Below are 17,759 nucleotides of genomic sequence, written 5' to 3'. Positions count from 1 at the left end.
ATACACACACACATACACACACAGACTGAGAAGGCAATAGCAAACCACCCAGTATAACCCTTGCAAAGAAGCTGCTTCGGCAGTACTGAACCTACCTTAGGGCAGAACACCAGAATACAAATACAAATATACAGACACACAAACATACATATATATCTTTATAACCACTGATTCACTGACTCAATGACTGACTCACTCACTCATATAAATGTTTCATACATTCAAGGTGGAATAGAAAGTTGAACTTATGCATACTGATGTCCAGATTCCTGAAAATAAATCATAAAACAGTCCGTAAATGAAAATATCCATTAACAAATGTCGGCCAGTGGAGTCTCGCATGGAGGGTTATGTGATCAAAGACAATGGCCTGCCTGCAGTGGATCACCGATCCAAAAGTTTATCATCAGGTCAGGAATTGAAAACAGACCAGACATAAAATCGCTATCTCTGCAGCAGCCAATTTAACAATCGTTACGAATATAAATTCAATCAATGTATCAAAAAGGAATGTGTTTAACTTACCATGATGATAACTTAAATTGGCTGTTCTTGATGATTACAAATGTGGGCACATCGACAAGAATATGACAATCACTGTTTGTTTTCGATTTTAGTTTATAAGCTCTGCCCCTTAATGTTTGGCTTCCACTTGGAATCATAAACTCTGCCTCTTATCATTACCTAGCTACCCATAATGTAAACAGTGGTTTTACTTTATACCATTTGACATTTAAAACAAAATAAATTTGGATCCCACTGTATTATAAAATTTCGAAAACTCTTTCCAGCCATTCACTCACTCACGATGGTATCAGATAGGTGGATTCATTTGATTACCCTGTGGTGCATCACTCCCTCGGCTGGGAGAGGGTGGAGGTTGGACTGCGCATAAATAGAAACCTTACACTGCTCGCTCATTCATTTAATTGATTTATTTTATCTGCTTGCAGACTGCAAGCATGTTCCATTATCTTTTTGAATCCTGAAAGCATGCCCTAGTAATATATATATATATATATATATATATATATATATATATATATATATATATATATATATATATATATATATATATATATATATCAATGGCTCAATATTCATGAAATATCAAACCACAGCAGAGGTTTTGACTCATCTCACAGTAATATTATTTCCAGCCATATTATCATATTGAATGCTTTATTGCCAATTCAGCATTTTATGGTGGTCATTAATTTGGAATTGTATCTTGTCTGCCATTTTGAAGACTTAAAGTTAGGGTTGACAGCCTTCATAAAGTTCAAGAAATACCTTGGAAAGTTTCTAATAAAACCATTCATATTTGAATTGGTCGGCCTGTTAAAATGATGTTCCTTCACTCACAACCTCAACATTCTCATCTAATATGAGGGACATAAAGTGACATTCCACAGTTATGTATTATGCACTATTTTCTTCTTCATGATCAAAGAGAACATGGTTATGAGTTTTATACACCTAACATTGTAAATCCTAAGAGAAATAATTAGTCAAAATCTTATAAAATGGCATTTTCTCTGGATGGACAAGCGTGCATAATGCTGCTTTAAAGGATGCATACCATGATCTTTCTCTGATATAACATTCTTCTTCCAACAGGCATGGCATGCAAATGACTGCAAGCACGAACAAAATTAATGTTCTGTCCAAAAATATTCCTTTCAATGTGCCACGCAAGAAATCTTAAAAACAGCACTACTTTTGTTGTCTTGCTGGTCATTAAGATGGGATATTTGCCATAAGGACATAAACCTGTTAGGAATTGCAAAGTTCCAGCTCCTTGCAGAGTGGCTCATCCTTAGGCTACACTGCTTTACCTAGCAATGCAGATTTCATAAATATTTCAGGAAGAAAGACACCCAAGCTAATTTTAGGATTCATATCTTCCACATCACTTCCTTGAACCAACTGATAAAGGTTCAAAATATGCCATATTCACAGCATTTGCTTTTGAATGAGCTATTTCAGTTCAAGAGCTTGGACTTAAAACACGCAATTAGATGCACAGATGAAGATGGACATTTAGACAAACGTCTCCAATAGTCCTGAAATTTTAATTAACATCAGGTTCATATTAAATGGTAGCTCCAGCCTTGCAATCAGGTCTTTAATATAATCACAGCCTTGGCTGCAATCACACAACACCGTTTTCGGGCCTTGGTTTTGGTGAGCCGACAGCACTGCCTGATGAACCTGGGGTTTGCACTGAGGGCGCCAGTGTGCAGAAGAAGCCAGCGAGCAGCGTGAGGCCCAGACCACCCCAAGCGCAAAACATTGACCAGCCGTATCCATGGGTGACATCAGGGGGAAGGCCGTAAATGGCTCGAGGATAGCGGGAGAGTTCAAAGTTTATTCCCGCCACGCAGGTACACAGTGATATTATGCAGAAAGTGCCTGTGGACAACAAGACAAGAATATAGAAACAATGCAAAGTTATGTATAACTCTGTATTCATCAAACAGTTCCTTCAAACACACTGAACTGTGGACCATAAAACAACTGTGACAGGTGCAATCAATAAGCCGTGACCAATTCACTAAATAAATTCCGACAACATTCAAATGGAAACCGGGTAACATTGTTTTTCTTAACAGTTATATAAGGCTCATGGAGAAGCTTGTAAACATATCACATGTTAGAGGCTATTCGGAGATGTCAGTGTATATTTACATGAGCTACAAGGACATCTGTAAACAAGAAACACAAAATTACAATATATGGGATTTGAACGCAGGATCCGAGCATCATGAGATATTTACTCAGGTGAGAATACCAGGCCAACCCAAACGTTTCTGTCAAATAGCGCAAAACCTAAAAATAGGAATTGTTTATCCATAAAGAGTTTAACAGTTTTGGCAGAGACTGGATATATCATTTCTCATTGGTTCATCCTGATCTGTGGACAGAGCATCGATGCTGCCAAAAGAGACTCATGGCAAGGATTATGCTGAGTGGTTTGCTATTGCCTTTCCACCAGTCAGCAAGGGAAGGATTTGTGAATTTGTTCAGGGTGCCAGTGAAAACTCGCGTACTCTTCACAAAAGACTGTGGGATTTTTTTTTTTTTTTTACATCGACTCATGCAGTTTAACACCTATCAGAAGAGGAAAGAAAATCAGAATGCTACCTAAGTCGCATTCTGTCAGACAAACATGTTATTAACAGATTAAAATAGTTCAGTTTTCTGGCAAAGGGTCATTCAAGCCTGTTTAGAATTTGTTATTTTTGCCTTAAAATTCTACCAACAAATTCCAATGTCATGCAATGTCATTGCAGGGAAAATGGAGGAATCACTGCTGGATATTTTAATTCTAGGTTGGAAAAAGGTGGTAAAAATAAGGGCTGCATTTATTGCAGTAATATATTACTACTTGTGACAGCACTTAGCAACAAAATAAAATGGAGATAATTTGCATACACAGTAGACAGTGCAGCATTGCAATAACAATAAGGAATATTACCTGTATTAGATGCCCTGTCATTTTCTAATTAATTTTCTTTTTATCTTCTCCAAGGGCAGAGTTTGTATTATCCTTTCTCAATTGTTTATGCCCATACCTGATCATTTATTGTCCTATGAACAGCTTTTAATCAACAACTCATTATCATGAAGTGAACTGTTCCTTATATATTTTGCATTTATTGAGGTTTTTTTTCCTTTCTATTTCTATATGTCTGTTCATCCATCAAGGACCCATCTCCACTATACTGAACATTTTTCATTTGAACAATAAATGAGCACAGGACAACTATATATATATATCTGAGATCACAAAGCAATCGCCAAGGGTAAGCCTCCCCCAGATTCGGGATCCCTCATCGCAATCCCGCGATCCAATGATGGCCATATTATTTTTGGACTGCCACATGACCTTGATCGTCAACATTTAATGCATAGAGTGTAAATGAAGAAAATGTGTCCCCATCTTCAATCTATCCATAAAACTCAAGATCATGAAAATCGGAGGAAAATTGTTCAAGTTATGATCAAAAAAGTGTTTTTGTAAATGAAGTTACAACCTGAAAAAAGTAGGTCAAGGACACAAATCAAATATGAGGTGCACAACTTCAGTGAAAATACACTATTATGATTTAAGAACAATTTCGAGTGCCAAGCAGTCTTTGAGATTCCGCTTCGGCAAAATTGAGCGAAAATAAAAAATGGGTATTTTCTCAGACCGCCATCTGACATACTGTTACGAATCTAGCAGACATTGGCACACAGACAGCAGTCCCTAAGCTTAGTTATTTCGATAAGTATGTGTTTATAGTTAGAATCCCTCCTTCTGTCTTATGGGAATTTCGTGTGTGCGCTACGAGTTATTTTTTAGTTAGGTTTTCATCAACAACAACAACAACAACAACGCTTCCTCCTCCATGTTTGACAGGTGGTGTCACACACTGAGGAACCATACTTTTGTCAACTCGACGGCGTACAAAAACCCTGCATGATGAACCGAAGATTTCAAATTCATCGGTCCATAAGACCTTCTTCCAGTTTTCAGTGTCCACTGGCGGTGCTTCATGGCCCAGGCAAGCCTCTTTTTATTATTTTGCCATCTCAGCAATGGCTTTCTTACTGCCACTCGACCTGTCAAACCTACAGCTCGAGGTCTTCTCTTCACAGTTGAAACTGAGACTTCCTTACTTCGACCAGTGTTAAGCTGTGCTTGAAGCTGCTGTCCTGTGAGCCACCTATCTATCATGCAAGCTGTTGACTCTCAGAAACTTGTCTTCTGATTGTGTTGTGGCTTTGGGTCTGCCAGACCTCTTCCTGTCAGAGTTTCCTCCAGTTTCCAAGTGCCTTTTGATGGTGTGGGAAACTGTACTCACTGACACCTTGGTTCCTTTGCAATTTCTTTGAAGGAAAGACCTATACTTTTAAGGGTTATAATGGTCTGTCTGTCTTCCTTTCTTAATTGTCTTTTTCTCACCATTATGATAGCAATATACTACTTCCTACAGTGCAATATTGTCTAAATAATGTTTAATAGGGTGTAGCAACACAGTCTGTTCCAACATTGCTTTTATACAGACAGCGGGTTTGTAACTAATCAACAAAAATTGGGACACCTGTAGGAATTGTTTGCATCAACTTTCAAGGCTTAATTTACTTCCATTGCTGCAGAACAGCTGCAGTTGCTAACCCATTACTTGTTCCCTGAAAAGGGCCTTTTTAACAACTCTGAAATTTACATTATTTTTCAGTTTTTGGTAACCTAAACTTTTTTTAACCTCTAGCAGTTTACCGCTTCACTTTGTACCATTTCAGGTTATTCACTGGACTTGAACTGCTTAAATTTCAGTAAAAACTGAAAAATGGGGGTGTTCTAAAACTTCTGATCGGCAGTGTATATCATTCAATTGAAATAAAATAATGATTTTAATGTTTGTCGAAAAAATTGTTATTTGGAATAGTGTAGCAGCAGAGCAAACCTGTTGTGCATTTTGTGATACAAGCACCAAATTTGGCACAAATGTGCATTAATATGTTGCGAACATTTTCAGATATTGGGCCACTTGAAATTCTCTCTTTATGTCCGCCATATTGGATTTCCAAATGGCCGCCACTTGAAATCTACATTTGCGATTATCTCTGAATGTAATGCAGCTATTGACTTGATTCTGGTATATAAATGTATGTTTTTGGGGGCAAGGAATCCAATGGTACCATTTTCAACTTAATATTATCTATCACAGTCTGTTATATAATTTTATTTGGAAATTATCTCGGCAAATATTGGATTCAACACAATACTTTGAAAAGTATGTCTTAGTTCTGTAAATGTCTTAGGTATAATACTGACATGCTACATGGTCTAGTATTTGAGGCTAGGTGTACTGGTATCTGAGGCTAGGTATATACCGGTACTGAAGATACGTGTACATAAACAGTGTCATGTTAACAAGTTCAGCATTGCCACAAGTACATGTGTGGCTTGCTGAGCACTGCCTCTCCATCAGTAATGACGAGTTGCTTGTCCTCCTGATCAAACCATTCCATGAGAGCTGCTGAGAGGAACCTGAACAGCTCGGTCTTGTTGCTGTCCACTCGTAGGAAGTTCTGCCAGTTTCCTGGTATGGCTGCGGCAGCCACCACACGTCTCCGCACACCTTGTCTCCGCTTTGCACGTGTACTACCTTTCAGTGAATCAGCAAGGTAAGTATCCCAGACCAGATCCAGGCGTGACACTGTTTGCAGATTCGTGGACATATATGGGATGAAGATCTGTTGTGCATACTCTTCAAAGGTCTTTGATGCAGCCGACTTCAGCATCTGGACGATGGCTGCTCCATCAAGCACAATACAGGTCGTGACAGGAGTCTCTGTCTTTGCGTCGAAGACTTCTTCCAAGCATGTGAGGAGATCACTCTTGGTACCAGTGCAGAGGCTTCCACCATCAGACAATGCAGGAGGACATGCCTGATTCTTGTGACAAAAGAACTCCTCAAGGTTTCCATCCCTCGTCTGGCAGCCAATGTACAGGCGTGCGAAGAGTTCACTGTCATTCTTGATGGAGGCGAGCTGTTGCTGACCTATGCTCTGGCTTCTTGGAGTGGAAGTGCTGAACACCTTCAGCTTGTTACGAGGAATGGGTGCGTCCACTGCCTTTGTTCTGTCCAACAGACACTCTCTGGTGAAAGCCTCAAACTGCTCTTGGCCATCTGAACGGCCATCTTTTCTGAACGGTGAAGTGGCTTTCCCTGAATTTCCTGGCTACATCTGGGTGTTTGATGGTGAGTTCGGCCATGTCCTTCAGGTGCACTGGTATCCACCTAGCATAGTGGGTGTGATCCAGTGCATGGAACCAGGGGACCAGCTCTGTCAGAGCATCGAGGTACATCATTAACGATCCCTGCCTGAGAGAATGCACATACACTAGAACCAACAGTTCTAGTTCCAGCATGGTTGCCCAGTAGTGAAACTGCGGGATGTCTTCTCCTCTCTGGTAACACCAGTCTTCATTTTCCGGAAGGTCCTCTGCATCCCTGGTTTCTCCCAGACAGTAGTGGTTGTAGGCACGGTGTTGCAGGATGTACAGTGCTGCTGCAGTCACTTGATGTGATCTTCTTGTGCGCAAGACATTGGATGCTCGCAGGAATGAGTCTGCTGTCCCTGCTGTTGCAATCTCGGCTTGCACAAGTGCTTGCACCCAACCACTCCCTTTCAGCCAGTCCCCAGTGTCGTCAGTGCCGCCATCTCTATGTGGAGGCCACCAAACATCACCACTATCTGGTCTTCACCATATCTCTCTGGCCACTTCCACTGTATCTGCTTGGCCAAAGCAAACAGTGGCTGATCAACGGTGACCACTGGTGTCTGTCCAGGATTCAGGTGTTCCACAGCATTCTTCACGACGTCCATTGAGTGCCGGATCATGGCCACTGTGTGGGATCATGTGTGAGTGCCGGATCACTGTGTGAGTGCCGGATCATGGCCACTCTACCATTGGATTCCTTGCCCCCAAAAACATACATTTAGATACCAGAATCAAGTCAATAGCTGCATTACGTCCAGAGATAATAGCAAATGTAGATTTCAAGTGGCGGCCATTTTGAAATCCAATATGCCAAACATAAAGAGAGAATTTCAAGTGGCCCAATATCTGAAAATGTTTGCAACATATTAATGTACATTTTTGCCAAATTTGGTGCTTGTATCACAAAATGCACAATTCTTTTGAATATTTGGGCTAAGCCGCCCCACTCGAAGTTTACTGCCATTGATAAAGCTTCTTTTGCACCACCTCATTTAATATGTTACATTAGTTCTTCCTGCCTGTTGTCTGTGTCCTTTATGACATCGCTAAAAACAGGACGATTCCTGTTTGGAATGATTTCCAATTTTGTTTGACTGCCAAACAGGCAGACAGAGTAAAAAAAGTTATCTCACTCCCCTCTTTGCTGCAAAATTGGGAGAAATTCAGAGCCAAAGTACTGCTAGAGTGCAGGTTTGTTTTCCGATCCATGTTCCAAATACAACATTCAATTTAAATTAAGTTATTCCTCGATCAGTTTGCAGACACACAGACAGACAGAAAGACAGACAGACAGACAGACAGACAAAGTGAACCAATTGCTTAACCTCGCTTTTCTCTTCGCGTGTGCGGGTGACAACATTTCCCTTCTGTAAGTTATTGCAGCAGATTTTGTTCACATATCTCATGTTGATGCAAATGAATATGCTCATATATAAAAATAAATAAATACCGATATAAATAAATATATATGGTTCATGTAAAATTGCAAAAATGCATTTGATTATTTTTCAGACAAAAAAAAACAACAAAGACAAAAAAGAAATTATAAAATGACAAATAATGTTTTGGTATTGTGGAACATCTAACCTTTAAATGTCGCATCTTACAAAAGACAATTACCTCAAAATATGTTTCATATCAACAACATAAAAGGAAAGGGAGTTCAGCCCACTGAGTTTAGGTGCATATATGAACAGACTGGAATTGCACCACCATGGCCATCAAACGAACTTGAGAGAATGAAAACAATGATATATGATGAATGGTATGAGAGAGGCACGAGGGGAAAAGCAAATAAACAAAAAATTAAAACAATATAAAGTAACTGTTCCAAACTAAATAATAGCTTGAAACATCACTCAGAGAATGAACAAATGGATGTTGAAATTGTATTTTTTTCTGATATCTTCATACAACAATACCTATTTAATGGGTTTGTTGCTTGGTTTGTGCCACCATATTTGGTTTTTGATGTGCAGCCAGAATCTGGTGTTGGCAGATGTTCCTGCACCTCATAATGGAAATACACAGATGGGAAACCGTATTGAGTGGGTGGAATGTCTGCCACAGGCAAGCACTGAGTGGGTAAGCCGACCCTGACTCTTGCTGACGATTCTACCCCAATAATCACGGAGCTGATCGATAAAGAAATCCGGCTTTAATATGTGTTCCAGAGGGGAAATAAAATGAAACATTCTGAAAAATTGTGGCTCAAACCACTGGACAAGCAATTTTTCCATGATGGATTTCAGGGATGGCTTAAGCGGTGGGAGAAATATGTTGCATTTGATTGAAGTTACATGGAAGGGGAAAAGAATGATGCACATGAAACTTGGATGCAGGAGGAAGCCATTTGAAAAATCAAGCCTGCATGATATCAACAACATATTAATTCAATCTATCAGTTTATCAACTGAAATTCACTTGGTGGTGGTTGTGGGTTGAGGTGGGGGGGGGAGTTGGTGGGGGGGGATGCTGAAGGGGAGATGGAGGGTGAAGAAGCAGGGATGAGACCAGTGAGTTCGGCATAGGCATCATTGGCGACTATATGTATATATCAAAACATGAATATGTGGCAAGAGTACAGAAGGTCAGCTGATATTTCTTGGTATTTCCATGGACATACTGCATGTTTTACCATTGTAGAACAATCGCACTTTTAAAGTTCAGTCCCACCATTTTAGGTAAGCATAAGTATTGGAACAGATGAACTTAAAGTAAACTAAAGTAGTATAAAAGTTAGTATTTGGTTGTATATCCCTTACATGCAATAACTGCATTGAGCCTGTGACCTATTGACATCACCAAAATCTTGATGTCTTTCTTTGAGATGCTTTTCCAAGCCTTTACTGCAGCCATTTTTAGTTGTTTGTTTTCGGGGTTTCTGATTTTAATCTCCTCTTCAGCAAGTGAAATGCATGCTCCACTGGATTTAAATCAGGAGATTGACTTGGCCAGTTAAAAACCTTCCACTTTTTTTCCCCTGATGAACTCCTTGGTTGCGTTGGCAGTATGTTTTGGGGCATTGTCTTGCTGAATGGTAAAGCACCATCCAATAAGTTTGGAGGCAATTTCATGTACATAGGCAGACAAAATGTTTTTGTCCACTTCTGAATTCATTCTGCTGCTGCCATCATGAGTTACATCATCAATAGAGATGAGCAAGTCAGTTCCAGAGGCAGCCATGACGCTACCTCTTCCATGCTTCAGAGATGAGGTAGTATGCTTTGGATCAGATGCAGTTCCTTCCTTTCTCCACACTTTCGCTGATCCATCACTTTGATAAAGGTTTATCTTGGTCTCATCTGTCCATAAAACTTTGGTCCAGAACTCCAGCAACTTCGAGTAAATTTGGCTCACCTTTGTACTTCTTAGCAAATTTTAATCTGGCCTTTCTATTGTGTGTGCTAATGACAGGTTTGCATCTTGTGGTGTAGCCTTTGAAATTCAGTTGACGAAGTCTTCTGCGAACGGTAGATTGTGATACTTTCACCCCTGCAATCTGGAGGTTGTTGGTGATGTCACTGACAGTTGTTTTAGGGTTCTTCTTCACAACTCTGATGATTTTCCTGTCATCAACTGCAGTTGTTTTCCTTGGTTGACATGGTCATTGTCTATTGCTAAGTACACAAGTGGTTTCTTTCTTTTTCAAGATATTCCAAGTTGTTGTATTTGCTATGCCCAATTTTTGTGATATGGTTCTAAATTAATTATTCTGTTAGCTTACAAATTGCTTGCTTTTCTTTCATGGACAGTTATTTGGTCTTCATAGTGCCCACTGACTCCAAAAGCAAACTCCCAAGGCAAAACCAAAGGCTAAAACCAAGACGAGACATTCACAGCTCTTTTATGTGTGAAGAATCACAATAACAATCACATTCACAGCTCAATGCAATCACAAACACCTGATAAACATGAAACACCTGCCAGACATTTGTTTCAATACTTGTGCTTACCTAAAATTGGGGGACTGAACATAAAAAGTGCTATTGTTCTACAATGATAAAAAATACAGTTGATACATAGAAATACCATGAAATAAAAGCTGACCTTCTGTACTCTTGCCTCATATCCATCTTTTTTTTTTAATCTCAAATCCAAATTTCTTGAGTGTTTAACAACAATAACAAATTTGACTTCACTGTTCCAATACTTGGGGGGGGGGGGCACTGTATATTGGTGGTTTAGTACTCATCTATACTACAAGAGCCATTTGTCTGTCTCTGTGTGTCTGGCCATTTTTCTCAGAGATGGCTGAACGGATCTTCGTAAAACTTTCAGTGATTCATAAAGGAGTGCTGCGGAGTATTTTAGGCAATTTTTTTTATTTTTTGAAAAAAAAGGTTTTTGGGGGGGGATAAAAAATTTTTAATGACTCTATCGTGCCTTGGCCTGTGTCGCTATGTGAAAGGTAATATTAAATGATCTCTGACCCCATTCCTTAGTCAGTGTCAGGAAGTGTTTTAGGCACCCACAAAAAAATAGAAAAAAATGAATTGATTTCTTCAAAATGCCAGCAGGGTTAAAACAGCACAGGGCAACATTGGGTACCGATTCGGCAATGCTGGGTACACCTGCTAGTGAATATATATATATATATATATATATATATATATATATATATATATATATATATATATATATATATATATATATATATATATATATATATATATACCCAAGCCTGGTGTTGGCACAGTGGTTAGGGCAGCGGCTTGGGATCCAAAAGGTCCTGAGTTCAAGCCCTGTTGGGCCACTAAATTAATACACCAGGGGGTTGACTCAGCCTGTCATCCTTCCGAGGTCGGCAAAATGAGTACCAGTATACTGGACCGGTGTATACCCCGGTTAAAATAAGTGTACCATATCCCTGTGTCATAAGAGGCGACCAGGGTTGCGTCAGGAAGGGCATCCGGCGTAAAACATGTGCCAAATCACTATGCGGATCATACGGATGATCCGCTGTGGCGACCCCAAATGGGAGCAGCCGAAAGAAGAAGAAGAAGAAATATATATATATATATATATATATATATATATATATATATATATATATATATATATATATATATATATATATATATATATATATATATACATATACATGTAGTCGTCGACTTACGACCGCAATTGGTTCCGACCAATCGGTCGTAAGTCGAACAACGTCTATTTTACATACAAAAACAAAAACAAAAAAAAATTTTTTTTTTTTAGGGCCACTTTACGTAGTCGTAAAGTGGTCGTAAAGTCGAACAGTCGTAAGTCTCATAGGTCGTAAGTCGACAACTACATATATATATATATATATATATATATATATATGCATATAGAAACATATATATATATGTACATTTATTTTTTTTTAAAGAAGAAGAAGGTGCTTCCAAACAAACAACAACAAAAAAATAGATCAACTCCGCTAATTTTAGCAAAAAAGTGAGAGCAGACCCGGTCTCAGGCAATGTTTCGCGGGATTCAAAGCCGGCTTCATCATGGCACAATAGGCCCCGAGCCTCGGCACGTGTCTGGTTTTTATTTTGATACGACCGCTCATTTCCGGTCATGTGCTGGTGCTTGAGGTCAAATGGAGGAGTGCTTTACTTTGGTTTGAAGCACCTTCTTCTTTAAAAATGTGTAATCCCAACCGCCCTAATCTTATACAAAACATACATACATCTATATATATATATATATATATATATATATATATATATATATATATATATATATATATATATATATATATATATATATATATATATATATATATATATATATATATATATATATATATATATACATATATATATATATATATATATATATATATATATATATATCTGTATATACATATATATATATATATATATATATATATATATATATATATATATATATATATATATATATATATATATATATATATATATATATATATATATATATATATATATATATATATATATATATATATAAAAACATATATTTTATATCCGTCTGTGAAATCGTCCATCAATCTGTGAAGCCGTGTGACTATATGTCTCATAATTATTACCTCCACCACCGAAGGGGGACAGAAGTTATGTTTTCACCCCATTCGTCTGTGTTTGTCAAAAGGATATCTCGAAAAGTTATGGCCGGATTTAGACGAAACTTGGAGGATAGGTTTGGTGTGTGACAAGGACGAAGCGATTCAATTTTGGTAAAGATCTGAATCCAGATCTGGATCCGAGAATTTAAATTTTTTTTGTAAGTGATTCTTCACCATTGAGATATGGGGTCAAAAGTGATATATTTCAAAAAGTTGTGGACAAGTTATGATAAAACTCAGTGGATAAGTTGGTTACGTGACAAGATCAAGCTGATTTGATTTTGGTTCAGATCAGCAGATCCAGATCCGGCCTATCAGTGGGATACAAAACATAAAATGGTCAGCCTGGCAGAGGTATGCGCTCGACTGTCGTTCTAATTACGTACTGTTTTAACATCAGTTGTCCCCTGACTGTATGTATGTCTATTAATGACGTAATATTGGAATATACCTTTTAAATCTTTCGACCCTTTAGACTGCTGAGACCCCTTAAACCTATGAAGACCCTTTCAGACCCTTTAGACACGGTTGGATATTCACATATTTTAGACCCTTTAGATGCTGCTATACCTTAAGACCTCTTGAGACCGTAAAGACCCCTAAGACTCTCCAAAACTTTAAGGTCCTTAAAGCCCCATGAGACCATTAAGACCCCCGAGAACCTTAAGACCCCTGAATACTCCAAGACCCCTAATACCCCAAGACCACCCATGACTCTCAACACTATTTAAGACCCTTTAGACACCATTGGAGATTTACATCCTTTAGACCCTTTAGACACCTCTATACCTTAAGACCTCTTGAGACCTTATAGACCCCTAAGACCCTACAAAACTTTAAGGTCCTTAAAGCTCCCTTAGACCATTAAGACCCTCAAGAACCTTAATACCCCTAAACACCGCAAAGACCCCTAAAACGTAAAGACCCCAAAACATGATTTTCTTTGCTAATATAACATATTCACATTTTATCTGCATTTTTGTAACTTTATCACTTTGCATTGGTTTGTGGAACTCTATATATTAAGGTTGATTTGAAAGCCTCATGAAATAAGCTCAGGTTGCATAAAAATGTGAAAACTTTAACGGGGAGATGAATACTTTTGCAGGCCACTGTATGGGTCTGTATTATGGATTGTTTAAAAGTTATACTCGTCCAGCAGCCATTTCTCATCTGAGGCCAAATAAGGAAATTCGTTCAACACCCCCTACAGAAAAGCTTTGACTTGACAGGGTGGTAAAATAGACCCTATAGAACACCTCCAGGTAGTATGTGGTTTCAAATTGTGGTATCATTAAAATTCTACAGGCCATTATACATACCAAGGGTACTTACCAAGAGGGTCACTGTGGGCTCGCAAAATTTAGGGGAGGGTAACGTAAATGTGAATATCTTTGTCTCAACTCAACCAATTTTCAATATTGAGTTATCATTGGCTTCGTATTATAATTCTCTATCAGAGTATGTACAGTTATTTGAAAATGGCCTTTGCCATGGCATCACCAAAGCTAAAATATCACACTAATTCAAACTTTCTGACATTTTTAATTGTGTTCTCATGTGAAGGTGAACGGTGTTTCTCAATTACTACTGGTATGTATACATTTTGGAAATCAAACGCTCAAGAAAGTATTGTTCTGCAGAAATTCATATATATATACAGAGGCACGCATAAAGAAAATGGCAACTGTTATTTTTAGCGTTCGTCTTTTACTAGTGTATAGCAACACGGAAGCACATACATCAGAGCCGAGCATAATAGTTGTCTTTGGCAACACGGAAGTAAATTAGTGAAAGCCGAGTATAATAGTTGTCTCTGGCAGCACGGAAGCTACTCATTCATCATAGTGGATGATAATAGTTGTCATGGTCGACACTGGGAGCTGTGCATGACAACACAGAAGCACATTAGTGAGAGCGAATCATAATAGTTGTGCATGGTTGCACGGAAGCACATTCGTCAGAGCGGTTTGTAATATTTGTGTCTGGCAACAAGGAATCACATTCGCCATGGAAGCATGAATATGTCATCTGTTGTAACTTTTAGTCAGCGTCTTCTTCACCACTGGATTCAAAGATTGTTCTTGGATTTTCACAAGTTTCTTCGGCCATACGTGCACATGCTTCTGTGCGTGGCATGTGGTTGGTTCTGCATGTGCAGTCGGCTCGGCGACATAGAGACTTCTTGCAGTGACAGACAGTCAGCTCCGGAAGACTCCCTGATGCTGGATCTTTGGTCATGAGCACCGGCTGCAGGGCACCATCCTGAATTTTCCAGCCATGTCCAGCTGCTAGTGGAAGGCTCTGTGTCGGCTCCAATGCTCTCTTCCTTACATAGGCCTGGTAATTTCCTCGCTTCATATGTTGCTGTAAGCTGTCGAATGTAGAATATTATATAGAAGGATATGGATATAGAATATTAGAAGGATATGGAGCTCGAGTACAAAAGCTCGGACTTACTAAGATCATATGGCTTATGGAAGACAATGTCATCTCCAAAGTGTTTGTTTAGTCGAAGTTTGAGTCGCTGGGTAGTGTAGCTGTCGACTGCCACTCCCTGCCCGTGCAGAAAATGATTGTATCTGTCCAGAAGAATTGTCATATCAAAGGCCTTCCCACCATTCAGGTCAGCAGAGATATCTTCAGCGAATTGCTTGAATGCCGTATCGTAACAAGTTTCTTGTCTCCCTTCATGGAAGCCAGCATACTGCAGATTAGCTTTGCTGATGTATGAGGCATGGCAAGCTCTGTGGTATCTAGCTTCTGCTGCCACTAGATCGTTACTGACAGCATCAGTAGTCCGTAACATGTCCTCATCACCCTTTGCGGTCGCTGCTTGCAAAATAGTTTCACAGGCTTGGAAAGTTCTGACCATGGTCATCTCCTTTACCCTTCTGTGTGTTTTCTTCTTGCAGAAGAGGCACATAGTCCAGTCAGTGGACGTTGACTGGGACCTGGATACCCTGGAGGTCTCCGTCAAACTTGTTTCAGATCTTAGATTCTTCTGCTGGTGTCGGTGAGAATGAAGATCTCCTCCTCTGCATGTAACGCAGGTTTTCTTTGCTTGTCCATTTTTCGTAGCAATTTGAGTGCCATTTAACATCCGCGGTTGCCAAACTGTCAAAATCTGATTTTAAACGTTCGTATACTTCATCTCGTTGGAGTTCCAGTGCTGCAACAAGTGTCTGTATGGAGGTATCTCGGGCTTTCCTCAGTGTCTCGTTTGAGTCCATCTGACAAATTATGCACTTGTGAAAGTTAGTCAACCTCTGTCTCTTTACAGGTAAAAGTTGCACTACTGCCTGACTCTCTGAACTGGCCATTGCTTCAGTTGGCTAGTGGGATTCTTTCAGATGTTCAATCTGGAATGACACAGAAAAGCAACTATGTTAACCCACAGCCTCTTTTACTATCATTATTAACATGACATTTTAAAAGTAATTATCTAGTCCATAAGAATTTCATAAAAAATAGACTAACACAGATTTTTTAGTCCAGCAGCATGAACCTGTAAAAAATTCAATTGTTCAACACCCACTACAGAAAAGTTTGACTTGACAACTTAGTTTGCTCTAAAAAGATGCCTAAAATATAAAAAAAAGCTCATAATATTTGATTTGTTTGTGATTTTTACCTCTTGTGGTTGTACAGTTAAATGAATATCGACATTTCTGTACATATTCTGAAAGAGAATTACAATACGAAGCCAATGATACCTCGATATTGAAAATTGGTTGAGTCTCGACAAAGATATTCACATTTACGTTACCCTCCCCTAAATTTTGCTAGCCCACAGTGACCCTCTTGGTAAGTACCCTTGGTATGTATAATGGCCTGTAGAATTTTAATGATACCATAATTTGAAACCACATACTACCTGGAGGTGTTCTATAGGGTCTATTCTATCACTCTGTCAAGTCAAACCTTTTCTGTAGGGGGTGTTGAACGATTTCATTTTTTTCAGGTCCTTGCTCATGGACTGTTGTTGTTCGTCTTTCGGCTGCTCCCGTGAGGGGTTGCCACAGCGGATCATCCGTTATGATCCGCATACTGATTTGGCACAGGTTTTACGCCGGATGCCCTTCCTGACGCAACCCTGGTCGCTTCTTACGACACAGGGATAAGGATTGGGTTTCGCCATGATTCTGGGATGCCATACACCCTCTCATAGCGTGGCCCAGCGCAGAGCTCCCGTCCTCAAGCGATCCTCCAACCCAAGCCTCCGAGTAGCCGGATTACAGGCGTACGCCACTATGCCCGGTTCCTTGCTCCTGGACTATACCTTGGGATCTCATATGTTAGGGTTACCATATTTGAACTTTCAAAAAAAAAGAAAAAGAGTACACTCCGGAGAGAGACACTGAAAAAAGAGGACACTCTGGAGAGAGATACTCCAAAAACAGAAGACATTTGAAAAGAGTTTCCTTGAAGTATTGAGCGATCGTATCGGCAGTCTTATGGGGTATGTTCCGGACCTCGATTCATTTTGATTACAAACCGCCATTCTTCCAGTCGAAATACTGAATTATTACAGGAAACATTGTGCTTGTCCGAGTCCACACTATATTGTAAATCCATAACACCTACATTTGCCACAGAGACGTAGATAGCAGCTCTAAATACGAAGCCCTCGGCTTCCTATTCTTCTCGGCCATTTTGAAAGGTACGGGAATTTTGTCTTTCGTTCTGCAATGAATTTACACTTTCCTTTTGGCATTATTTGGGGTTAGTAAAATAAAATATCAAAGAAAGAGCTCTTGAAGAAAATCAAACAAGTGTGTATGGTACGGACTCAGAAAAGACACTGAATCATGGACTGAGTATGCCACTGGACTCGGACTCTCTCGGACTCTCTCTCTCGGACTCTCTCTCTCTCTCTCTCTCTCT

At 39.3% G+C, this 17,759-nt stretch overlaps 1 protein-coding gene across 1 annotated transcript in view; it reads right to left on the bottom strand.

The window, feature by feature from the left end:
* Positions 1–1,099: 1,099 nt before the first annotated feature.
* LOC147024395 (transmembrane protein 178B-like) overlaps positions 1,100–17,759 on the bottom strand; it is a 312,790-nt gene continuing 296,130 nt past the window's right edge. The window contains exon 4 of the mRNA XM_085884279.1: positions 1,100–2,415. Within this exon, the coding sequence (XP_085740405.1) occupies positions 2,156–2,415 (260 nt within the window). The 3' untranslated portion in view covers positions 1,100–2,155. The remainder of the gene's footprint in view (positions 2,416–17,759) is intronic.

Source organism: Eptatretus burgeri, chromosome 6, assembly GCF_056783735.1.
Source record: "Eptatretus burgeri isolate ZD-2024b chromosome 6, Ebu_testis_v1, whole genome shotgun sequence".
NCBI lineage: Eukaryota > Metazoa > Chordata > Myxini > Myxiniformes > Myxinidae > Eptatretus > Eptatretus burgeri.
Note: the sequence above shows the minus strand (reverse complement) of the source record. Positions and strands in the feature narration are given on the sequence as shown.